The 27,238-nt window shown below is 44.7% G+C and overlaps 1 protein-coding gene across 1 annotated transcript; it reads right to left on the bottom strand.

The window, feature by feature from the left end:
• Positions 1-797: 797 nt before the first annotated feature.
• Positions 798-27,153, bottom strand: fbln7 (fibulin 7). The gene is made up of 8 exons (XM_084141682.1): positions 26,606-27,153; positions 20,979-21,141; positions 16,954-17,130; positions 11,902-12,027; positions 11,368-11,505; positions 9,301-9,438; positions 3,154-3,292; positions 798-2,409 (listed from the first exon to the last, which is right to left on the bottom strand). Exons 1-8 carry the CDS (start codon positions 26,681-26,683, stop codon positions 2,037-2,039), a joined length of 1,332 nt encoding a protein of 443 aa, XP_083997808.1. The 5' UTR covers positions 26,684-27,153; the 3' UTR covers positions 798-2,036.
• Positions 27,154-27,238: the final 85 nt, after the last annotated feature.

The following is a 27,238-nucleotide window of genomic DNA, read 5'->3' on the forward strand; positions in this document are numbered from 1 at the left end:
GGATTTGAAAATCCAAAGCGTTGTAATGGAAGGGGGTGGCGCTCGGGGGCTGTGTGTGGCTGTGCATGTGGGTGTTTGAGTGAGAAAGACACAGAGGAGAGTCAACCAGTAAAAGCACATTATCGATGCATTGTGCCGACAACATCAAAGAGCCATTCCAAACTCTGAAGTCAGGAGGACTCAGAGAGTTAGGTGTTACCCAGACTAGTCAGCACTCTCCTCTCCAACTGTCTCCAGCAATATCCCCATGCTCTGAACTTCTACAAAACATGTGTGCATCATCAAACAGTCCAAGCATACAGCTTCAAATGAGGACAGCAAGCTGAGAGCAGGAGGCATGTTACCAATAATTATAAAAGGAAGTCTTGAGTCTGCCATTAAAGAACATTGTCATTTTGAGTCGGGTGTAGTGGTGTACAAAAAGGGCATGTTTTTCTCTTTTCTCTCTCCTCCACTCCTCCATCCCTCCACCACTCCACTCCTCCATCCTTCCATCCTTCCACCCCTCCACTCCTCCATCCTTCCATCCCTCCACATCTCCACTCCTCCACTCCTCCACCCCTCCACATCACCACTCCTCCATCCCTCCACCCTGGAAGCTTGCGGTTCTTTTGATCTCCTTTATTGCAATTGAATCCCTGGGACGGGTGGAGATGGGAGTGGAGGAGTGGAGGAGTGGAGGAGTGGAGTGGCCAAAGACAGAGTAAGAAAGACGAGAGAGAAAGCACATGTGGTGAACATTACCCCCCCCCCCTCCCCCCTCTCTCTCAGACAAATATATAATTGAAAAACACATTGAGGTATATCTTTCATTTCCTGATGGCTATTACTCCAGTCAAAATGAAAACTCTGACCTGACATTCCTTTGGTTCTAATACTGATCAACAGTCCAGTATGTACAGGCTTTGACCTGCATTCTGGTCTGTACTGCCAATGGACTTTCCTGATAAACATGTTTTATTCTATTTTAGTCCTGAACATTGCTGATCATATTGCTGATCACTTGACCTTCCTCACTGTATACTGCATTTTGGGATAGGGACTAAACTAGTATTGTAGGACCGTCTTTATTTCATGTATGGAGAAATAGTTATGTGCAATAGTAATGACTTATTAAAACATTAGATGCCTGATATATTGTACACTGCATTGGCAAGGCTGCCAAATCACTGTAGTTACCATGTAATAATTACATCATATCTTAATAACATACCGAATATGAGCATAGAAGAAATATGTCCAAGTACAATATAAAAAACTCAACTAAATAAAAACCGCTCTTAGTTGTTCTAAGAGTTTAGGTCCTCACGAAGCAAGCCAGTAAAAAAACAGGTGTAAATGATAGAAATTGTAAAAGCACACTGCATTGAATCACTGAGTATGTAACAATAAACAACAGCAACAAAATATTCAGATAAATCAGAGCCATGTTATACAGGGTGTGCATCCCAAATAGCACCCCATTCCGTACGTAGTGCACTAAAAAGTAGTGCACTTAATAGGAAATAGGGTGACACTTTGGAAGTAGACAGGGGTTCATGACTCTTAAAGGCCTACTCTGTGATATTTACAGCCGTTTTTGATCATCAGCTTTAACGAAAACTAAGTGGAGTAAATTAAGGAGTGGGCCTTTAGACAGATCTAGCCAATGGCATTGCACATACACGAGCGCCGCCTCCGGTCACTATGGCAACCCCAGGGCCCAACTACTGAGCGAATGAAAGAAAAATAATATTACTATTCCATTACCACTTTGTCAGTTTGTTTTACAAATGTTTAGTCACTCACACTCATTCATTAACTCCCTCAATCAACCATTCATTCATTTCAGTTACATCTTCACTAATATACTTTATAGTCAACGTCAGTCCAAACAATTCTGTGTCTGTGTCCCTCTCTCTCATTTTCTTTTAACTTCTCCTTCTCCCTCTGTCCTTCTCACTCGTTTCTCCCTCCCTCCATTGCTATTTTTTTTATCCTTCTCCTTCTCCCTCCTTCTGTCCCTCTCACTTGTTCCTCATGTCTGTCCATCCTCCTCAGAAGTTATACGCCGACACAAGAACATGCACCTTCGCCACATGCTTAGCCTGGAAGGTGCGGTCACTATACTCGGACATATCCACATCAACACTGATATCCTGCGGTCCTCGTAACCCCTGAACCAGGATCAGTTCACCCGTCTGGCGGTCCGACCTTTGCATCACGAACATCCCGCGGCTGTTGCCCCCAACGATGCCGAATCGCAGGCTGTCTGGGCCAGGGCGGCCGGGGGCGGCGGCAGTCGCCATGCGGAACAGGGTAGCCGGGGTCTGGAGGTTAGAGGGGAGGGAGAGGTAGTGGAAGGAGACCGTCTTAGGAGCCAGGTGACAGGAACGACTCTCCATGGGACAGGGGTTCCTCTCACACTGACTGTGGGGGAGAAGAGAGGAGTTGTTGATGTCATTTTGACTTATTTTGAGAGCGATAGACTCTAGTGACATGAACATACAAATGAGTACACAGCACACAGAATGAAACACACACAATCTGGTACCATCATTTACAAACAGAGAACAATGAATTCCTTTCCCCGTTAGTACTCGGTCAAGCATCCCTGGTCAAAGTGTTTGAAATGAGAGACGAGATGTTTCAGTCCTGATTCGTCCTGTATGAAGAAACTGTATTGTTTTGAGATTTTTCTACTCACATAATTTGTTTAAGTCATACTGGTCTGGTTTTATGAGCATTCCTATGAGTTCCTGTATCATTTTAAGAGACACACGCCTTCCAGTGACTGTGTGTTTGTTTCCCTAAAACCTATAGCAATTGAATAAGTATGCAGAAGATATACTGTATATCTGGCTATCCCTCTAGATTGGAAACTTAATAATTGCAAAACAAAAAAGTTTCTTCATTTGGCCGCAGAGTGGACAATATTATCATTGGAAATTAGAAGAAAGCTGTCTGTCACTTGAGAGTAGTGGCTCTATCACGGGATTAAGAATAACACACACAGCGTGGCAGTATCCACCGCCACCTCTCTCTGGATTGGTGAATGCCTACAGCAGGACTACTGGGGGTCTGACACATTATTCTACTGCTGGGGGAGGAATAATACAGACACAGACACAGACACAGACACAGACCAGGGGGTGTCTATCTGTATCTACTTACAAGGGAGACGTCTTGACGTAGCTGATGTTGCCGTGTGATCGGGGACACTCAGGGCTCACACACTGGAACCCTCCTCCAGTGTTGATACATGTTGTTCCTCTACTGCAGTTGTGCTGCTGGGTCAGACATTCATCCACATCTGGAGGACACCATGAGAGAGGAATGAAAGAGAGAGGGGGAGAGATGAGAGAGGGAGAGTGAGAGAGGGGGGGGGGGGGGGTAGGACAGAGAGAAAGAAAGAGAGAGAGAATGAGAGAATAAATTAAACAGAGAAATAAAGATTGAGACGTCCAGCCTCTGACCCGCCTGACTGGCACCCTGCTTCCTGGTTACCATCGTCGGGGCAGGCGGACAGGAGGGCTAGACTAGAGGACTGTGGGACTGACTGTTTATTTGGTTGTTCAGTTTAGTCTCCCCCAAACGACTCGTCTCACATCCTGGATCAAGACATTCCTTCTGGTCTGTTCTGCTGGGAAGTAGTGAGGTCATCTGTTCTTCCGCTGGCCAGCAGAGAAGGTAACGCTTCATAAGCTACAGGGGAGCTGATGAAACTGGACTGGGGAGTAGAGACTATGGCCAGGCCAGAGAGAAAGGCTGGGCCCTGAACACATCCACAGAAATACATACAGCCACCAGTCTTCTCTTTCTCTCTCTTGCTCTCTCTCTCTCTCTCCATCCATAGCTAAGCTAAACCATGATTTGTTTATCCCTTTATTCTCTCCATCCTTCTATTCCATCCTTCCTCTACCATTCTCTCATCCATTCCACTGGCCAGCAGCAGAGCAGTGTGAGAAGCTACAGATGAAACTGGACTGAGGACTACGGACAGGGGTCAGGGGAGAGAGGCTGGAGGAAGGATTTCACCTTTATTAATGTACTGGAAGCTCCATTGGTGTGTCCTAATGGGTCTAGCAAGCAGAGTAAATCATGTAAATCACTGCTCTCCCTGTAGCTTAGGAGTGATAAGCACCACAACCCCATCAGCCCCATTATACCCATTATACAGAGCCATAGCCAGGAACCAGGCTGTGTCTAGCTGGGTCATTCCTACATTTTACATTTACATTTTAGTCATTTAGCAGACGCTCTTATCCAGAGCGACTTACAGTTAGTGAGTGCATACATTTTCATACTGGCCACCCGTGGGAAACGAACCCACAACCCTGGCGTTGCAAGCGCCATGCTCTACCAACTGAGCTACAGCATTCCTACAATGCGGTGCCTTTTCTGTTCCCAGAAAATATAACTTCTTATTGAATGTAAAATTGTGTAAAAGGTGGATTCCAAAAGGCTTTAAATATAAGGTCAGGTGCCCTTTACCTTAAAAACACAATTTTCTGCATTTTGAAAACTTTTTTTTCAGTGGATGTATGTCACGATCGTCGACAGATGCGGACCAAGGCGCAGCGTGATAGGCGTACATACTTTATTAAGTGTACACAACAAGAACCAAAACAAACGATACGTGAAGTCCTAGGTCATAACACAAACCTTACGGAACAAGATCCCACAAATGACTAGTGAAAACAGGCTTCCTAAGTATGGTCCCCAATCAGAGACAACGAGCTACAGCTGCCTCTGATTGGGAACCACCCTGGCCAACATAGAAATAAACGATCTAGAACGAAAACATAGAAAATGTAACAGAAATTCCACACCCTGGCTCAACATTTAAGAGTCCCCCGAGCCAGGGCGTGACAGTACCCCCCCCCCCAAAGGCGCGGACTGCGACCGCGCCACACCAACACAACGGGGTAGGGGCCGGGTGGGCATTCCGCCTCGGAGGCGGATCCGGCTCCGGGCGTGACCACCACTCTCTCTCTACCCCCCCGTAGCGCCCCTGGTCTGGTCTGGCCCCGCTGGCCGGAGCTGGACTGGACACCGGTGGAGCGGATTGCTCTGGCTCCGGTGTGGAGCAGCTGACCGGTGCCGGACTAGGCACCGGTGGAACAGGCACGGACAGTGCCGGACTGACGACGCGCACCACTGGCTTGGTGCGGGGAGCAGGAACGGGCCGGACCGGGCTGGCGACACGCACCACTGGCTTGGTGCGGGGAGCAGGAACGGGCCGGACCGGGCTGACGACGCGCACCACTGGCTTGGTGCGGGGAGCAGGAACAGGCCGGACCGGGCTGGCGACGCGCACCACAGGCTTAGTGCGGGGAGCAGGAACGGGCCGGACCGTACTGGGAACACACACCACTGGCCTTGTGCGGGAATCAGGAACGGGCCGGACCGGACTGGTGACACACACCACTTGCTTGGTGCGAGGAGCGGGACTGGGTTTCCTTCTAAACCTCCGCTCCTTCTGCTGCCTAACCAGTTCCTCTCGCCGTGCCTCTACACTCTCCCTCTCCCTCATGACCAATAGCCCCCGTAACCCGGTGGCCTCCTCTGCTAACCGGCTGAACCGCTCTATCGCGGCCTCCTGCTGCCTCGTCGTCCACGGCGTGAGCCCCCCCCCCTAAAAAATTATTGGGCTTGTCTCTCCCCCGTGATCATAGCCTCCATCCCTCTCGCCAGACTCTCTCTCCTCTCCTCCCAAGTCCATCCTCTCTCCTCGTCACGCTGCTTGATCCAGTCAAGGTGGGATCTTCTATCACGATCGTCAACAGATGCGGACCAAGGCGCAGCGTGATAGGCGTACATACTTTATTAAGTGTACACAACAAGAACCAAAACAACAAAACAAACGATACGTGAAGTCCTAGGTCATAACACAAACCTTACGGAACAAGATCCCACAAATGACTAGTGAAAACAGGCTGCCTAAGTATGGTCCCCAATCAGAGACAACGAGCTACAGCTGCCTCTGATTGGGAACCACCCTGGCCAACATAGAAATAAACGATCTAGAACGAAATCATAGAAAATGTAACAGAAATTCCACACCCTGGCTCAACATTTAAGAGTCCCCCGAGCCAGGGCGTGACAATGTAGGTGTTTTTGCCATGTTCCCATGACATTTACATTACATTTACATTTTAGTCATTTAGCAGACGCTCTTATCCAGAGCGACTTACAGTTAGTGAGTGCATACATTATTATTTTATATATATTTTTTCATACTGGCCCCCCCGTGGGAATCGAACCCACAATCCTGGCGTTGCAAACGCCATGCTCTACCAACTGAGCTACATCCCTGCCGGCCATTCCCTCCCCTACCCTGGACGACGCTGGGCCAATTGTGCGCCGCCCCATGGGTCTCCCGGTCGCGGCCGGCTACGACAGAGCCTGGATTCGAACCAGGATCTCTAGTGGCACAGCTAGCACTGCGATGCAGTGCCTTAGACCACTGCGCCACTCGGGGACCACGGGTGTTATTCATCAACTTCTATGAGAAACATATTGTGTTATGTAACACTGTAAATTATAGGAATTAGTGGTTTTGGGTGGATTTTTCCTTTAGTCTCAATCACCCACAGAGATATGGCTAATTTAGGTTCCATATTTCCACCCTGTTAGGTTCCACCATGTTAGGATTATGCAATGACTGTAGTGTATTATGCATCTAGAGATTTAAGTGCCTGAGCTTGACCAATATGTTTTTCTGAAAGTCCTTTTTCTGATAGAATGCTAAACAAATGAAAAATATAGGGTACTTTTCCCCAGAAAAGTTATGTGGTCCAAAAGGCTATAGATGGTATGAATGACCCAGCCATCAAATCATTGCTTCCTCCATCCTCCAGCCTTGTTTACTCAATTCCTCTCAAAGCACAAGGAAGCAAGGACACAAGGATTTGACAGCTAACGTTTCCAGACACAGCCCGTCTGGCCCTCCCTGCCTGTAGCTTTGTAGTTATAAGCCCAGCGCTGCAGCCCCATGCATAGAGCCACAGCCAAAACCCATGGAAATGAATGGGCCATTGTCCTCCATCCCCTCCTACTAGAGGTCTTCACCGGTCCAAAAAGTTGGATCCGTTCCGAAATGGATCCGTGGCTTTCCCACCCGACCCGATATGCATATACTGTATATATATATATATATATATTCCGAACGAAACCGAGGACAGTCACACCCTTTCCGAAAAGCACAGTGGAAAACAGACCAAAACAGACCCGTGCTGTTTGGGATTCGACAGACCTGTTCAGATCCTGAGAGAAAGAGAGAGAGAAAGACACCTCCAACTGGGCACTGCCAGCGCCATCAATAAACAAGCGATATTGGCCAAATGATCCACAGTTATTTGTCCTTAAAAACTGCCTATAACAAATTACCCAAAAAACTATTAACGTTAGTTGTGTTTCGATAGTAGTCTTTTGTTTTATTGGTTTTTACTTTCCTAAAACAATAGTTGTCTACCTCACGGTTCAGCTGTTGGAGATTTGAGCGATAGGCTACATGCATCAGGGCATTGCATGCATAAGGCCTAAGTGTCCACAGTATAATATTAATATTTAAAAAATAAATATTAAAGGAGACAAGCTTAGGCCTAGCCCTAGAGAGACCGAGAGGAAGATAGAGATATGCCGGCGCCATGTTCCCGACATCGACATGGATTTATTTATACTTGTCAGATAGGCTACTACTGCTATACAGATATAGGTGTACAGAAGGACGCTAATTCGTGAATTTTCGCTCAGAATATATTTGATAATGATACGCATTATTGTTAGATTAAAGGAGTAACTCTGGTAGTCCTAAAACATTCTTCCTCAAGATGTTTGATTTGATTTATTAGGATCCCCATTAGCCGAAGGAAATGGCGACAGCTAGTCTTACTGGGGTCCGACACATAACGAAAAATACATGACAGACAAAATACTTTACAATGTAACTTACATACATTTAAAAACATTAACATGTAGTGTGTGTGTGCATCTAGAGGAGTCAATTGGAGTCAGTTGGAGTCAGTTGGAGTCAGTTGGAGTGCCGGTGCGCATTGCCTTTATAGGCCTGCTGTAGCTAAGCCTAATAATAGCCATACCACACCAAACCTTCACAAACGTTGTTTAACTTTATCAGGGTAATATCAAAAGTAAGTCAAGTCATTGTTTATAGGGAAAATACAAATAGGTTATTATATTGCGGCATTACATTAATTACCAACAAAGGCAATTGCCTACCGTAGGCCTACCCAACAAATGACAGCAAGAGGCTAATACTATTTATTTTACAACAGGCCTACTTTTAACCTTAAACTAAATTCGGAGTACAAAATTAAAGACAGAACTGAATTTAGCCACGAAAATGTCTCAACAAAAAGAAACAAAACACTTTTTGCATAGGCTATTTAAAGAACTGGTTTTGATGATTAAATAGTCCAACAATAATAATCATAATCATAATCATAATAATCATAATGATTTACAATAATATTAACGACTAAACAATTGATAATGAATACGAAAATAAATCAATAAAAAAGGTAGAAAATTGCATCAAACCTGAATAGCGAGTTGCACACAGCCACGCCAACGTTCTTCTCATCTTTGTCCACTACAAAATTCAAACTTGTCCCCGAGGACATTCCCCTTGTCGTCCCTGAGGACATTCCCCTTGTCGTCCCCGAGAACATTCCCCTTCTCGGCTTCTTTTCACTATACTCTTTCTCCTCTATCTGAACATTTTCTTAAATGAAAAAGGACCAACTTCGCAATCAACAGTAGCCTAGGCCAAGGCTCCTTTCACTCACTCTCTCGCTCTCTCTCCTCAGCAGCAGGCGCACTTGAGGCGAATAGCCGGAACCAGTTTCAGCTGGATATAAGCTATACGTTTTATTGAGTTGCAATTGGCTGACTCAGATAACAAGCTCGCGTTCTCATCACACAAACACTAAATTAACTGAGTACAGGTGCAATCGGGTCCAGTCTGTTAATACATTTTAATTGCACATCCCAGAGACCCCTGGCAATTATATCAGACCAGACCCAGATCCAAGACAAAAGTCAGAATCTAGGACTAGGACCGGCTTGGGTCCCTGGTGGATTTTGGAATTTCGGGTCTGTTGAAACCATGAAGACCTCTACCTCCTACCCTCCCTACCGCCCTCCATCCTCTCCTATCCTCCATCCCATCCTACCCCCCTTCCACCCTGCATCCCTCCATTCCCTTCTACCCTCCATTCTGCCCGCATCCCTCTATCCCCTCCTACCCTCCCTTCCCCCCTCCATCCCCTCACACCCTCCTACCCTCCTGTCACTCACCCTCACAGCTCCTTCCATCAGGCAGCAGCTTGTAGCCTCTGGGGCAGGAGCACTGGTAGGAGCCAGGGACATTGACACACTCATACACACACAGCTTGCCCCCCTGGTCCAGCCGGTACACCTCACACTCGTTCACATCTGGGAGAAGGAGAGAGAGGAGGGGGGAGAGTGGTTTCATTTGGCCCCTCAAGTTTTCGGAGCAAAAAACAAACATTGATTTATTTTCATGGTTGGACATAAAAGACTATAAAAACACCAGGAAATCAGCTCCAAGTGATTTTTATTTTGGAAATCGGTTCCCAAGTATTTCCACACATAATAGAGAGATATTTGATCGTATAGAAATGTAAAGAAGGTTTGAAATGATTATGTTTTAGTCAAATATTGTATTTGTATGGGCTTCTTGCGGTCAATTTGCAGTTTACAAATTATTTGTAATTATGTTCCAGCCCCCCCGACCATCCGCTCAAGAAGAAATTGTCCCGAGCCTGAATCTAGTTGATCATTCCTGCCCTTGAGTCATATATTTACAAGGATCGAGACAGGAATACAGCACAGAAGAATAGAAAGACTGTCACGCTGTGATGAGTGTGATAGAAGGAGTCAGGCGCAGGAGGGTAAATCACAGAATACAGAGTTTATTCCGTCGTACACAATTGCGCTGGATAGCGACACACGAAAACAGGTACAGGGGAACTATCTACCCTGGCAATACACGGTACGGGATACTCCAACAATATACAGGCACTGGGGAAATATCTACTCCGGCAATACAAAGTGCAAGTAGCTCCACCGAGCTACACTACTCTCACAAATAACAATCACAAACAAGGACAAGGGGGGCAGAGGGAACACTTATACACAGACTAATGAGGGGATAAGAACCAGGTGTGTGTAATTGACAAGACAAGACAAATGGAATGATGAATTATGGAGCGGCAGTGGCTAGTAAGCCGGTGATGACGAACGCCGAAGCCTGCCCGAACAAGGAGGGGAGGCAGCCTCGGCGGACGTCGTGACACACGCCTGCTCCCACTCCCCCTCCCTGACGTTCGAGGGCGCCAGGCTGCCCATCATTACGCACACCTGTCACCATTGTTACGCGCATCAGCGCTTCATTGGACTCAACTGGACTTCATCACTGCTTAATTACTTCCCCTATATCTGTCTGTTCCTCAGTTTGATCCCCGTGTCTGCATTGATGTTGTTATGTTTCCCCTGTCCAGACGCTGTCCGTGTTTTGTTTCATGTCTGTATATATTAAATGTTCACTCCCTGTACTTACTTCGCGTCTCCCAGCATTTGTCCTCACAAAGAGAGGGATAGGTAGAAGGATACAGTAGGTAGAAGGATTTGGGGTAAAAGCAAGAGCCCCTCTGTCGATTCTCTCATCTGTTCTGTCTGGCTGTCTGGGATGGGGTCAGGAGAGAGTTGTTTAATGCCTAATTAAGAGCCAGGACCAATAACATGACATCCCTGGAACAGCACAGGAGAGGGAAAGGGGTGCTCCAGGGTCTGGACATTGCAGCCATGTCAAGCAGCAGACCTGGGTTCAAATAGTATTTGTTATCTTTCAAATTATTGGAAGGTGGAGATATCGCCACCATATTTCTTAAATCTATCCAATCCTCTCAGATCCTAACTAGTGTTTAGTGGGTAGGGGCTAGATGCTAGGGGTTGTTTCTGGATAAGGCCAGTCTTTCCCTGGCAGATGGGAGTTGTCTGAGGTGCCACTCATATGAAACACAGCATCACAGCTACAGTGTTGGGCTCTGTCCACTTTGGCATAGCCTGGTTAAACCAGACTGAACAAGACTAACCATGTTAATATAACCAAACTAACCAGGCTAGATCACTGTCTGACTGTCTCACCCTGGCAGATGCTGTTGTCTGAGGTACCACTCATATAAAACATAGCATCACATTGACTGTCTCACCCTGGCAGATGCTGCTGTCCGAAGTACCACTCATATGAAACACAGCATCACATTGACCGTCTCACCCTGGAAGATGCTGCTGTCCGAAGTACCACTCATATGAAACACAGCATCACATTGACTGTCTCACCCTGGCAGATGCTGTTGTCCGAAGTACCACTCATGTGAAAGCCAGCGTCGCAGCTACAGTGTTGGGCTCTGTCCACCTTGGCACAACGGGGTCGTCTGCTGAATGCCGGGTCGTTCATGACGCTCCACTCGGGCGGCGCTGAACGCGAGAGAGGGAGAGGGAGGAGCTTAAACTTCGCCCGGCGGCCCGGAGAGGGCCTGTGCACCACTGGACAACACAACCACAACCATGCACAAAAAGCACAGGCACAAATACAATCACAGCACAACCACAACACAACCGTGCAGACGTACATGACAATACATGGACAAACAACAAAGACAAGGACATACACATATCAAGGACTTGACAACACATAGACAGACATACCACAACACAACACATACTAACAACAATGCACAGATATCCACAAATACAGTATGTACAACAGAACATCATATGTGAGATAGTAACAAATAGCAATATCATGCAATTGTCTCTAGATCCTATGTCCTATGGTAGGCTCTCATGTGTATGAAGTCTGGTACTGCTGACCTGTCTGTGTCTGGTGCTGACAGTTGGATCCACTCCAGCTCTGTGGACAGGTGCACTTGTATTGGTTGACTCCCTCCACACAGGTCCCTCCGTTCTGGCATGGGTTACTGGAGCACTCACTGACATCTATAGACATAAGGGAGAGGTGAAATAATGAAAGATTTCCCTTACCAAGATGGCTGCCCATTAGTCACATTGTCTGGAAAGCCAATGTCCATTCTAGTGTTCTATTTAATTCTGTGGTTGAAACTGTTGAAAATACATACTTTGTCCCACACATGAATGAGCCTACTGTTAGCTCTCTACTTGTCTCAGCCCCATCTAGGGGCTGTATGTCTGCTCTCTGTCCAGGGGATGGGTGATACCTAATACAGCAGATTGAGACCAGACTAACCTGGTAGCATCATTTACAGACAGAGGACAATTCATTCCTTTCCCCATCAATACTCCCCTTCAAGTCTCCAGCCTCACCGTTCAAAGTGCTTGAAATGAGAGATTAAATGTTTCAGTCCTGATTCATACTGTATAAAGAAGGGGTATTGTTTGAGCTAAATGGACTTGCATAGATGGAGAAATGGATGGATGGTGATTTGTGGGGTGAGCATGATGAACAAAGCTCTCCAGAGACTGTTGGCATGGTTTTATTAGCATCATTTACATTTTACATTTTAGTCATTTAGCAGACGCTCTTATCCAGAGCGACTTACAGTCACTGCACAAATTTTTTCATACTGGTCCCCCGTGGGAATCGAACCCACAACCCTGGCGTTGCAAGCGCCATGCTCTACCAACTGAGCTACACATGACTCATGGTTTTAATGGTTTTACAATGGTTTTAATTATTGTATAATTGTAATGTTAGGAGTTTGTGTGTTTATGTAATTGCTTATAACACGTGAAAAACTCCCTAGAAGAGGTTTTTACTGATTTATAAATATGGAGAAAAGGTTATTCCTCTAACGTGGAAACTTAATCCATTAGAACAAAAACGCTTCTTCAGTTAGCTGCAAAGTGGACAATGTTTTCATTGGAAATGAGAAGAAAGCTGTCTGTCTCTTGAGAGTAGTGGATCTAAGAATAATACACACACCCACACCCTACTCTACCCCTCATCCCCCCACCCTGTATCCACCGCCACCTCTCTCTGAATTGGTGGAATGGCTGAAGCAGGACTACTGGGGGTCTGACACATTTTTGTGGATCCTTTGTTCGAACTTCCCGAAGCAGCCCCATTCATCCTGGGTGCTAAACCAAAAAAAGGTTGATGGGGTCCCCTGTAGCTCAGTTGGTAGAGCATGGCGCTTGCAACGCCAGGGTTGTGGGTTCATTTCCCACGGGGGGCCAGTATGAAAAATGTTTGCACTCACTAACTGTAAGTCACTCTGGATAAGAGCGTCTGCTAAATGACTAAAATGTAAATGTAGTCAGACTCAGGCCGCAAGCAAACCATCCACCGCTTCCGAGTATATTACTCGCTAACATTCAGTCCCTGGACAATAAAGTAGATGCGCTCAGAGCGAGGATCTCTTTCCAGAGAGACATAAGGGACTGTAACATACTCTTGATTTCTATTTTTGTGTGTGTGTACTTGTTTGATATTTTACTGTATTGTTAAGAGCTAGTAACATAAGCATTTCGCTGCACCCGCTATAACATCTGCTAAACTGTGTACGCGAACAATAAACTTTGATTAGATTTCTCTACTGCTAGGGGGAGGAATAACACACACACACACGCCCCATTCAGGGTGACTTTGTCTGAGCTGGAGCAGCCCCTGAAAGCCAAGCTGAAAGGGAGAAGGCAGCCCATCCCGTGAGTCCGCCAGCTGACCAGCTAAAAGGGGTTCCAAGCCTCACATAAACAGATAAGGGGATCAGAAGAAAAGGTCCATTCTTCATTGTTCCTGAAGCTCAGAGCCCTCACTGAATGAACCCCTCGTTAAAGTGGCATTAAATGTCTCAGAGGACACAGAAAACACCTGTACTAGACTGCATTCCAGAGCGGGGCGCATTCCCCTATTTCCCTTCCCCTCTCTGTGTTGCTGCTATAATAACGATTACTTCCCAAATGGCATTATATTCTCTATGTAGTGCAATTTTGACCAGGGCCCATAAGTAGTTGAGAATAGGATGTCATTTGGGACGCAGTCCAGGATTGGCAGCAGGGCTACTGTAAAATAACTAGCCCCTTCATTTTAATATGTTTCTCCCTACAGTCTCTTTGTCCAGGGGTTCCAGGAGGCAGAGGTTAAGTCCATCCATGCTGTTTCTCCCTACAGTCTCTTTGTCCAGGGGTTCCAGGAGGCAGAGGTTAAGTCCATCCATGCTGTTTCTCCCTACAGTGTCTTTGTCCAGGGGTTCCAGGAGGCAGAGGTTAAGTCCATCCATGCTGTTTCTCTCTACAGTCTCTTTGTCCAGGGGTTCCAGGAGGCAGAGGTTAAGTCCATCCATGCTGTTTCTCCCTACAGTGTCTTTGTCCAGGGGTTCCAGGAGGCAGAGGTTAAGTCCATCCATGCTGTTTCTCCCTACAGTCTCTTTGTCCAGGGGTTCCAGGAGGCAGAGGTTAAGTCCATCCATGCTGTTTCTCCCTACAGTCTCTTTGTCCAGGGGTTCCAGGAGGCAGAGGTTAAGTCCATCCATGCAGCACGCACACATTTCATTACAGAACCACGGCCCATGGTCTGATAGCAGCAACTATGTTAAGCATGCTATTGATGGCTCACATCTCTGCCAGCCCGGCCATCGCTACTGGCACTAGCCGAGACATTCTAAGGTTGCATTCCAAATGGCACCCTATTCACATAGGGCTCTGGTCAAAAGTAGTGCACTAAATAGGGAATAGGACGCCATTTGAGACACATCCCAAGTGGTACAGTCAGTTCAGTCAGTGTGTGCTTAGGTCTCTAAGGAGACGGTGATGTTGATGTTTAAAACGACCAGGAAAAGACCCAACTTGCACAATATCATCTCTGTAGATGAGTTAAAAGGGGGGTAGCCCTATACATACATAAGATGTCTAAATTTAGAGTTTGGCTTTAAAAAAGCACTATTGAGACTATTGAGAGAGAGAGGATGAAAAATGTAAAATATGTGGAAAAGGAGTTTAAAAATATCCCGGGGAGTGAAATAGGTCTATACATCTGTACCTGTCCTGTGGTCAGGTGGCCCCGGGGAAGGCAAATAAACACCATCAGATTAGGAGAGTAGTCAAAATACAGTTAGCCCTCAGAGGCAAAGACCTACATCTTTCCCTCTTTCTTTTCTCTCTCCCTCTCCCTCTATCTATCCCTCTATATTACTCTCGTTCAAAGTACAGTTAGCCCACAGAGCTAAAGACCCAGGCACTGTGCTCTCCTTCTATCCTTATTTCTCATTCCCTCTTTCTCCCTCTATCTATCCCTCTCCCTCTCTCTCCCTCTATCTATCCCTCTCCCTCTCTCTCCCTCTATCTATCCCTCTCTCTCTTTCTCCCTCTATCTATCCCTCTCCCTCTCTCTCCCACTATCTATCCCTCTCTCTCTTTCTCCCTCTATCTATCCCTCTCCCTCTCTCTCCCTCTATCTATCCCTCTCCCTCTTTCTCCCTCTATCTATCCCTCTCCCTCTCTCTCCCTCTATCTATCCCTCTCCCTCCCTCTTATAGGTCAGGTCTTTTTCACTCTGCACCTTCTCTCTCTCTCACACACTCTCGTCTTCTCTCTCTCTTTTTCTCTCTCTCTCCCTCTCCTTGTCTTTCTCCCCCTCTATCCCTCCATCTCTTCCCCTTTCTCTCCTCCTCATATTCTCTTCCTCTATCTCTCTCTCTCTATCTCTCTCTTCCTCTCTCTTTTTTAAACCTCTTTCCCTCTCTCTTCCTCCGTCATCAATCTTTACAAGTCTACAGGGCCCTCTGTCTGAACAGACTACTCTAGATTCTAGGACAACAAAGGGTCTGGGTCGCAGACGCCAGCTTTCTGTACAGTAGTGTTCTTTCTAACAAACTAAACAAGCTCAGTCAGAGCAGTTCCTTACAGGAATGTCTGTCTGTTAACTCTTCAGTCTGTCTCAATTTCTTTTTTATTGTTGCTCAACTCTGAGTAGTAGAGGGTACACTGTCTGGCACAACCCAATAATTAATGCAGGGTTAATTTCATTAGGTAGCAAATTAAAGAAAACAGACTGAAAAAGAGAGGGACTACCTGGAATTGTCCAATGAAAAACACACATTTTCCGTTGCTAAACATTTTACATTGCATGCCCTAATGAACACGGCCTAGATTTAGTGTGCATGGTCACATTGCAGTAAGCCAACCATATTTTTGTAGCCGCTGCAGCCACTCTGACCACAGTTTATCAGAAAATCTTCATAGGCCAAATTGTGAAGAACAGGATGGGAGTTTAAAGTGATAGTGATGTCAGTAGTAAAAGCTAAGCACTAACAGGTGAATGGATGGATCGCCACTGTGCAGACACATACTTTGAAAACACGGCTTCAATACACCATTGCACTCTGATATAACATTAGCATGTGGTAAACATTTTTCCCTGTAACCATCCCTACTTACTCTTTACTAACACCCCTTCCCCCTCTCTGCCGCCCTCTCTGTCCCCCCCCCCCCCCCCCCCGACTGCTGATTAAAGGTATTAACAGTAATAGCAGTAAATTCCAGTGCGTTGTGAGGACAGAGTCCATGGCAGCAGCACTAGTGAAATAACAACAGGAGAAGAGGAGTGGTGTGACCTTTACAATTTACAGTGACTGGCTGCTGTAAACTAAAGTCATTTTAAAGAGGAACGTTTGTGTAGGAAATAGCAAAACTAGCCACTGACCAAATGTTGTCTTGGTGGAAACTGCAATGTAAAGCGTGAGATGGGCTCTGGTGTCAGGTGGACAGACAGACAGTGGACAGACACATTGGAACGTTGTTATTAACTTACTGCCAAATAAAGGTATGGTGGTGCAATGTGTGCGGGTCCCATCTCTTCAAGTCTTCCTCGGCCCTGCACCACCTAAAGTGATATGTGTTTGACGATATTGCCTATTTGGACAGACAGACAGACAGACAGTAATGTACCTTTACAGATGGTGTTGACACCATTCCAACTCCCGTTCTCCAGACACACACGTGTCCCGGGGCCCACCAGATGGTAACCATGGGAACAGGTGAAATGGACCTCATGACCGATGAAGTACTTGGAGCCAAACTTCTGCCCGTGGACAGGGGCTTCCAGGGAGGGGCATACAGAGGGAGCTGAGGTAGAGAGAGAAGAGGGAGGGAGGGAGGACAGAGGGAGGTAGAGGGAGAGAGGGGGAGGAAGAGAGAAGGAGAGAGAAGATTGTCAGACATGTATGCATATGGAGTCGTGCACCCAGCATCCTGTGGTATTTAGTGCCTGAGGACATACACATGTCAACCGGGTACTGTTGGTACTGTAGGACTCTCGGACCACTTCATGGGAAAAGACTGACGCAATGCCTCATTTAATCCAACAGATTACTGCTACTAGCCGTTCTGGAGGCGAGGGGAAACCAACAATACCAGCTCTAAAACTAAATAAAACAGCTACTTCAAATAGTTCTCAACAAATCACCATTTTATTGAGAGAAACTAGGCCCATAAAGAATAAAATGGCATCAATAATAGAAAAGAATCCCACAAATGTACATTATTGAAAGCCAAGGTGTTAATGTAATTACCCACTGATCAAATGTTCCCATTCGTTTAACTGTACAAAAATATGCCTGAAAGATGAGGTATGTTGGTTATGTATCAAAATGCTGCTTCCTGCCATACCTGTGTTCTATAGCGGATTTAGCCTACTACTTACAATTGAAAGCCAAGGTGTTAATGTAATTAGATCAGTATGTGCTGCTTTTCTAAATCTGTATCAAAATAAAGACGTTTGACCCCTAGTACAGTACAGCCTACGCTTTTGGGATAAACACCCCACACCCTGTCTATTGCATAATACTGTACCTCCCAAAGTAAAATTGTATGGAAATACTGTAAGTAGCAGGTTAAATCCGCTATAGAACACAGGTATGGCAGGAAGCAGCATTTTGATACATAACCAACATACCTCATCTTTCAGGCATATGTTTGTACAGTTAAACGCAGGGAATGTTCTTACTGTGCTTTCAATTTTGAACTAAAATTGAAAGCACAGTAAGAACCTCCCCCACCCTTATGCATTCATTAATTCAAGGGATTTTTTAAATCAAATTTAATGGGATAATAAACACTGAGTGTACAAAACATTTTCTTTCACCTTTATTTAACCAGGTAAGCCAGTTGAGAACAAGTTCTCATTTACAACTGCGACCTGGCCAAGATAAAGCAAAGCAGTGCGATAAAAACAACAACACAGAGTTACATATGGGGTAAAACAAAGCATAAAGTCAAAAATACAACAGAAAATATAAAATATATATACAGTGTGTGCAAATGTAGCAAGTTATGGAGATAAGGCAATAAATAGGCCATAGTGCAAAATAATTACAATTAGTATTAACACTGGAATGATACATGTGCAAGAGATTATGTGCAAATAGAGATACTGGGGTGCAAATTAGCAAAATAAATAACAATATGGGGATGAGGTAGTTGGGTGGGCTAATTTCAGATGGGCTGTGTACAGGTGCAGTGATCGGTAAGGTGCTCTGACAACTGATGCTTAAAGTTAGTGAGGGAGATAAGAGTCTCCAGCTTCAGAGATTTTTGCAGTTCGTTCCAGTCATTGGCAGCAGAGAACTGGAAGGAATGGCGGCCAAAGGAGGTGTTGGCTTTGGGGATGACCAGTGAGATATACCTACTGGAGCGCATACTACGGGTGGGTGTTGCTATGGTGACCAATGAGCTAAGATAAGGCAGGGATTTGCCTAGCAGTGATTTATAGATGGCCTGGAGCCAGTGGGTTTGGCGACGAATATGTAGTGAGGACCAGCCAACAAGTGCGTACAGGTCACAGTGGTGGGTAGTATATGGGGTTTTGGTGACAAAACGGATGGCACTGTGATAGACTACATCCAATTTGCTGAGTAGTGTGTTGGAGGCTATTTTGTAAATGACATCGCCGAAGTCAAGGATCAGTAGGATAGTCCGTTTTACGAGGGCATGTTTGGCAGCATGAGTGAAGGAGGCTTTGTTGCGAAATAGGAAGCCGATTCTGGATTTAACTTTGGATTGGAGATGCTTAATGTGAGTCTGGAAGGAGAGTTTACAGTCTAACCAGACACCTAGGTATTTGTAGTTGTCCACATACTCTAGGTCATTAAGAACAATTACCTAATATTCCTTTGCACTCAGAACATCCTCAATTCGTTGGGGCATGGACTCTACAAGGTGTCGAAAGTGTTCCACATGGATGCTGGTCCATGTTGACTCCAATGCTTCCAGTTGTGTCAAGTTGGCTGGATGTCCTTTGGGTAGTGGACCATTCTTGATACACGCGGGAAACTGTTGAGCGTGAAAAACCCAGCAGCGTTGCAGTTCTTGACACAAACCGGTGCGCCTGGCACCTACTACCATACCCCGTTAAAAGGCACTTCATTTTTTGGTCTTGCCCATTCACCTTCTGAACGGCACACATACACAATCCACGTCTCAATTGTCTCAAGTCTTTAAAATAATTATTTAACCTGACTCCTCCCCTTCATCTACACTGATTGAAGTGGATTTAACAAGTGACATCAATAAGGGATCATATCTTTCACCTGGATTCACCTGGTCAGTCTATGTCATGGAAAGAGCAGGTGTTCATAATGTTTTGTACACTCAGTATAACTATACAACACCAGAAACAGGAGAAGAGAAATCTTTAAAGTAATTGCAAGCACATGGCTAAACAGTGGCTAGTTTCCTTCATGAGATTATTTTTGAGGAAAACATTTCCATGTACGGTTCACAGCCATATACACAATCACCGACCAATAAAGAACAGGGGTACAGTACAGTGCAGTACAGTATTTTTCGTTCTGATCTGTTTTTCTTTCGTCCAGACTCCGGACAGTGATTGCGTTGCCTGAAAATGTATTGTATCTACTTTTCCCTGTGCTGCCAAGAGCTGTAAATGAGAGCATTCTTTCTCTCTCTCTCTCTCTCTCTTTCTCTCTCTCTCTCGTTCTCTCTTTTACTCTTTCTCTATCTTTCTATCTCTCTCTCTCCTCAATATAGCAGCTGATGAATGACTCTATTCATCCATTTTCACAGAATAGAATTGAAAATAATAGAATAGAACTTGCTATCGCTAAATTTGATAGAAATCCCTGATGAACCTAACTTGTTGTCTGGTGAGGAAAAAACGTTGATCCAAAAGGACAGAGGTAAACTGTTTGGACAAGCACAAAACCACTACAAGACCAACGATTTCCACATTGACCCAATACACTTCCTGAGGTTTATGTACTAAAGGGTCAACAGCAGGTCGAAGAGAGTTCACATGTCATTTAAGTGCTATGTAGAAGCTTGGGTTTCAGTGGGAAACTTGAACTTTAAGCTAAACCTTCAAATCTAACGGTTTCCTTATTTTGTTGATTTAGTGACCACAACACCAGGAAGGGGGAATGTGGATCCCATCAATGCACATTATGGTAAACAAGTAAACAATACAATCATTTCCCCAAAAGTCAATGATGGTAGACCACACACTACTCCCTAGCCGATAACACTCCTCCCCTTCCCCTCTGGTTAGGATGTTATGTCTCCGCAGTAGAGAGACGAATATTCAGCCACTCTTAAGGACAATGGAAGTAGGCCAGGCCCAGGCTAGGTGATCTTTAGGCTATGTGGCTCTCTAACCAAGGTGCATAAATAGAGGAGAAAAGTGGAGTAAATCGAAAGACAATTGAAGTAGATTGCTGGTTTTAATAATAAAGAAGAATTTCTGAAATCTACTTCCATTGTCCTTCAATGTGCTCCAATTTTCTTCTCTATTGATGAATCATTGATCAGCTGCTATAGAGGAGAGAGAGAGTTAGAGATAGAGTAAGAGAGCAAGATAGCGTAAAGAACCCCTAGGCTGATCTGTACATGGCTATATAAGAGCTTCATTTCAGGTGCTGCAGAGTGGTGGAGAATGGTTATCCTCTCTGTCTACTCACCAGCTGACTGATCGGCCTGAGGCAGCTTGGAGACAGAGTTCTGTAAGGTTGCCAGTTTGGACTTCATGATGCGTAGTCCCTCTGTGAACCTCATCTCCTGTCCCTTCAGAAACTTCTCCATTTGACGGAGAACACCAACCACCTGGTGTTTATCCATGCAGTTCTAGAGACAGAGAGACACATACAGTACATATTAACCACAGGAGGTTGGTGTCACCTTAATTGGGGAGGACGGGCTCGTGATAATGACTGGAGTGGAATGGTATCAAATACTTCAAACACACGGTTTCCAGGTGTTTGATGCCATTCCATTTGCTCTGTTCCGGCCATTATTATGAGCCGTTCTCCCCTCAGCAGCCTCCTGTGATGTTAACATAAGATGAAGTTAAATACAAATATAACTGGTCAAACACGAAAACAACATGAAGAACATGTATATGGTGCTTGGTGGTGTTTGTCCATGCAGTTCTGGAAAACAATGAATGTGAAACTAGGGAGTGCTGGCTTTCAGTTTTACAAGCCACAACTTATTTTGTTCTTTGTCTTTGCATATAAATAAACCATGATTTGCAGTATGACAGTATTATTACGCAATTAAAATGAGCAAGCTTCAATAAATCAATAAAATCCACAGTACGTGTAATCGTCATAACATATGAGAAGAGGCAGGTATGATTTAACAACCCAAGCGCAGCTGTGGTAGTTCATGACATCACCCGATCAACGCCAAGGCTACGTCCCAAATGGCACCCTATTCCCTATATAGCGCACTACTTTTGACCAGAGCACTATGGGCCTTGGTCAAAAGTAGTGCACTATATACACTCTTAGAAAAAAGGGTTCCAAAAGGGATATTTGGCCGTCCCCGTAGGATAACCCTTTTTTGTTCCAGGTAGAACCCTTTTTGGTTCCAGGTAGAACTCTTTTGGGTTCCATGTAGAGCCCTCTGGGGAAAGGGTTCTACATGGAACCCAATAGGGTTCTACCTGGAACCAAAAAGGGTTCTTCAAAGGGTTATCCTATGGGGACAACCGAAGAACCCTTTTAGGTTCTAGATCGCACCTTTTTTTCTAAGAGTGTAGGGAATAGGTTGCCATTTGGGACGCAGGCCAAATCCAACTTTGAAATGTCTGGTGGTGGGTGGGTTCTGTGGTGGCTGTGGTTACAAATATTGACATTCGCCAAACAACCGTCGCCAAAACAAATCCCAATCCAATTTCACAGCTGCACAGGTGACTGTCTGTGTTTTCAACAAGACCAATAACATTTATATCATTGTAGTATTATTATAGTAATGTAGTGACCTGGTTGTGAGTTCAGAGATCAAAACAAATCAAAATCCTATTCCACACAGATGACCATCTGTGCTCCCAACAAGACCCAATAACATGCATATCATGGTATTATTAGTATATGAATGTGGCCACCTGGTTATGAGGTCAAATAAAATAAAATAAAGCTAAACTAAAGAGTTATAAACAAATCCCAATCCAACTCCACACAGATGACTGTCTGTGCTCCCAACAAGACCAATGTAATAACAAATACAGTGGGGGAAAAAAGTATTTAGTCAGCCACCAATTGTGCAAGTTCTCCCACTTAAAAAGATGAGCGAGGCCTGTAATTTTCATCATAGGTACACGTCAACTATGACAGACAAAATGAGAAAAAAAATCCAGAAAATCACATTGTAGGATTTTTAATGAATTTATTTGCAAATTATGGTGGAAAATAAGTATTTGGTCAATAACAAAAGTTTCTCAATACTTTGTTATATACCCTTTGTTGGCAATGACACAGGTCAAACTTTTTCTGTAAGTCTTCACAAGGTTTTCACACACTGTTGCTGGTATTTTGGCCCATTCCTCCATGCAGATCTCCTCTAGAGCAGTGATGTTTTGGGGCTGTCGCTGGGCAACACGGACTTTCAACTCCCTCCAAAGATTTTCTATAAGGTTGAGATCTGGAGACTGGCTAGGCCACTCCAGGACCTTGAAATGCTTCTTACGAAGCCACTCCTTCGTTGCCCGGGCGGTGTGTTTGGGATCATTGTCATGCTGAAAGACCCAGCCACGTTTCATCTTCAATGCCCTTGCTGATGGAAGGAGGTTTTCACTCAAAATCTCACGATACATGGCCCCATTCATCTTTTCTTTACACGGATCAGTCGTCCTGGTCCCTTTGCAGAAAAACAGCCCCAAAGCATGATGTTTCCACCCCCATGCTTCACAGTAGGTATGGTGTTCTTTGGATGCAACTCAGCATTCTTTGTCCTCCAAACACGACGAGTTGAGTTTTTACCAAAAAGTTATATTTTGGTTTCATCTGACCATATGACATTCTCCCAATCCTCTTCTGGATCATTCAAATGCACTCTAGCAAACTTCAGATGGGCCTGGACATGTACTGGCTTAAGCAGGGGGACACGTCTCGCACTGCAGGATTTGAGTCCCTGGCGGCGTAGTGTGTTACTGATGGTAGGCTTTGTTACTTTGGTCCCAGCTCTCTGCAGGTCATTCACTAGGTCCCTCCGTGTGGTTCTGGGATTTTTGCTCACCGTTCTTGTGATCATTTTGACCCCACGGGGTGAGATCTTGCGTGGAGCCCCAGATCGAGGGAGATTATCAGTGGTCTTGTATGTCTTCCATTTCCTAATAATTGCTCCCACGGTTGATTTCTTCAAACCAAGCTGCTTACCTATTGCAGATTAAGTCTTCCCAGCCTGGTGCAGGTCTACAATTTTGTTTCTGGTGTCCTTTGACAGCTCTTTGGTCTTGGCCATAGTGGAGTTTGGAGTGTGACTGTTTGAGGTTGTGGACAGGTGTATTTTATACTGATAACAAGTTCAAACAGGTGCCATTAATACAGGTAACGAGTGGAGGACAGAGGAGCCTCTTAAAGAAGAAGTTACAGGTCTGTGAGAGCCAGAAATCTTGCTTGTTTGTAGGTGACCAAATACTTATTTTCCACCATAATTTGCAAATAAATTCATAAAAAATCCTACAATGTGATTTTCTGGATTTTTTTTTCTCAATTTGTCTGTCATAGTTGACGTGTCCCTATGATGAAAATTACAGGCCTCTCTCATCTTTTTAAGTGGGAGAACTTGCACAATTGGTGGCTGACTAAATACTTTTTTCCCCACTGTAAGTCCTACCCAGAATTCCTGAAAGAAAGAACCGGACAACGACCTTTTGGTCAATACAGTGCACCTGCCCCTTAAAGTTACTGGATGTGTGTACACTACTTCTAAAGTAATACACAGGATTCCTCCCGTACAGTCAGTAACCCATGTGAACCCTTCTATCCACAGCTGTCTCCGCTAGCCCTCCAACCCCTCCTGGCATTCACCTGGAGGAACATGTGAGAGGCCGCCACACCATGCACCTCTCACTGTCTCTCTCTGTTTCTCTCTGTTATCCTTCTTCTCCAGTGTCAGACAATACAGCAGCTGCACCAAAGCTGTTTGACAGATGTCTGTCAGTGAGACCTCTGTCCAAAACCCTGGCGCTCTGTCTATTTACAAGGCAGGAAAGACACAGGTTGCGTCCCAAATGACACCCTATTCCCTATGTAGTGCACTACTTTTGACCAATGCCAATTCAAAGTAATGCACTATATAGGGAATAGGGTGCCATTTGGGATACACCTACAGACTCCTTGGATAACAAACCCCGAATGGACCAGCTTTGTATTCAGCTTCAGCACATAGCCTGGATGCCATGAGCAGTGAGCTATTTGAGAGCATTCTCAGAGAACAGTGAAATAAATGGCTGTTTGCTAATCCTTTTCAATCATATTTAACAAGTCTGTAGAAAAGTGTAATTTCTCAAGTGAGGGCATACCTTACATACTTGAAATGACAATCAATGCCCACAGTGAGTACTGGAATAACTTTCCTAAACTTAACCAATCACATTGATTCTGCCCTTGAGGCAGAACTGCCCTTACAAAGGTACATTCTCAGAGGGGCATTTCCCAAGAGTAGGCCCTATGTTTCAATAAGACTTTTTCCCTGTGCTCTTTTATTTTCTTTGACATCTCTCCCCCAGGCTAAAGGGAAATGCCACCAACTGACACAGTAGTGGACTCATATCCATCCTAGCAACACACACACACACACACACACACAAACATGGGCTCAGACTAACATTTTTCCCCTGATGGCACCAGCCCATGATTTGGTCGCACCCAAAAAAATCTGCAACGTGACTCAATAGAAAACATTTGTCTCATCTTATAAAGTAATTCATAGTGCTTTATTAAAATGTATAATAGACTACTGAGATGCTATTCAAGAAATAAGTTGTTTCATCATCTTTTCATGTTGTTATTCAAAATATTTTTATGTGCAACCTAATCCAGTGATTGTCTTGCACTTTGGGTTGACAATCATGCTATTGTGGTTATATTTTACTGTTAAAATAGGGCTCCAGAATGTTCTGGTTTGTTTTTGTTCAATGGAGATGAATTTGCCTGCATCTTTATGTGTACTAATATCATAGGCTAATACAGTATATTTGGGGCTAATTCACCACCTGAGTAAGTGGAAACTCAAAACACAATAGCTAGATTGCTAACTCTAAATGTTAAATCTAACAGTAAATGTGCAATGTCCAAAACAAACTGCAGATGTAGCCTACCGCCCAATGAGGCCTATGCAATCTCAATGGCCAATGCGCATTTTTCGAGCTCCATAGGCCTATCGCAAACCATATAAAATATATTGTAAAATAGTTGCAATTGAGCTCAAAATTGAGAGCTGAGACAGTTGACTGCGGTGTTTCCCCCCAATATTTTTTTTTTACATGTTATGCAATCAGAACACTCGCTCCACACAGCAGCAGGCCCCAGCGAAAGACGTAGATGGCAGGCAGACACTGTCATTACAGCAATGAGGATAATGAACTTTACTGTTTGACCAAATCATGATTTTAGCCTCCTAAAAAATAGAACGTTTTGAGTGAGGTGACCATGTAGAATGTGGAGTTCGCACTGATGCAACCAATTACAAATTGAACTAAAATGCAACTAAATGGTCGCAATCTGGAGCCCTGCACACACACACACACACACACAGTGGACTCATATCCAGATGGCTTGTTTTAGACTCCTGGCCAAAGATGCCAAAAGGCATCCATGAGTCAGTGCTCATGGCTTCCATCTTATAAACTTTCAATGTGTAATTTCCCTTCCTCAATGGGATATTTGTTTAATCCTGTAAACACAGTCCTTACTCATTTGTGATGAGGACATGGACAATAATAGCCTACATGTTCAAATCATGGCTAAACCTTTTTACATTAGAACATACCAGGGATGGATAGCAATTCCAAGTTATGGTTTGTTTTGTCTGAGGAAGAACACGAAGGACTACGTTTACAGTTAACAAAACACTGCAAGACATTTTAATACGTGTTAATGTAGCCTCCTTTACTGACCGTAACATAAAGAGCTCTGAAGAGAGCTAATTAACTGTAGCCTAGAGTAACTTTTGCAACATGGGTTGTTGTTGAGGAAAAAAACAATAACTTTTCCACCAAAATATTCTTCAAAATTACGCATATCTAAGCGTAATAAACATGTTGCCTACCATACACAGATGATAAGGTGCGAAGACTACAAACCTGTCCGCCACCATGGCAAGTATGGATAGTTGTCAGACACAGCAAAAGCAAACCGCTGCGCAGCATTGATAATGCCATAACTTTAAATCCAACTGGATTGGTCTTGGAATGATGTTCGAATTTTTCTCCAAATGGTCAAACTTAGTCAGGTGTTTAAATAATAGAAAACCAACGAACTCAACTCCGATTTATGAAGCTCCTCCGCAGCGTTTGCGCAACTAAACTGGCAGTTTGTGTATTCAGGATGGGAACTAAGATGTTTCTCATCAGGTGCGAGTGGTGGTACAAGCGACGGTTGGGATGCGGTGCGCTCCCGTGCCCGTCCGTGCGCTCTTGGATAGACTATGATGAGAGTGAACCTGAATCTACTACTTAACCTAACTGAAAATGTAGACTTTGAAAATCGATGGACGTACTAGGAATAATCCCTCCCACCGACACCCCAGTCGCGTTTCTCTCTCTCCCCAATGTACTGTTCTTCTTCTCATAGGCTGTGTCGCCATTCCCAGACCCAATAGAGCAAGCAACCATCTGAGAGTTCATCGGGTGGAACAAAACTATTGCCATGTGGGTTCTTATGACTGGGGATGTAATTATAGGCTATTATTATAGTGATCAATTTACAGCAAGTCA

The sequence above is a fragment of the Coregonus lavaretus genome (genome assembly GCF_964263955.1).
Source record: "Coregonus lavaretus genome assembly, chromosome: 25".
Taxonomy (NCBI): Eukaryota; Metazoa; Chordata; class Actinopteri; order Salmoniformes; family Salmonidae; genus Coregonus; species Coregonus lavaretus.

Excerpts from the sequence above, each read along its gene's own strand:
- fbln7 (XM_084141682.1), bottom strand. The coding sequence starts at position 26,683 with ATGGCATTATCAATGCTGCGCAGCGGTTTGCTTTTGCTGTGTCTGACA. Across the intron at positions 3,293-9,300 it reads TGATGGAAGGAGCTGTGAGG|ATGTGGATGAATGTCTGACC; the intron begins GTGAGTGACAGG and ends GGTGTCCTCCAG. Across the intron at positions 2,410-3,153 it reads TACGTCAAGACGTCTCCCTT|TCAGTGTGAGAGGAACCCCT; the intron begins GTAAGTAGATAC and ends TCTCCCCCACAG.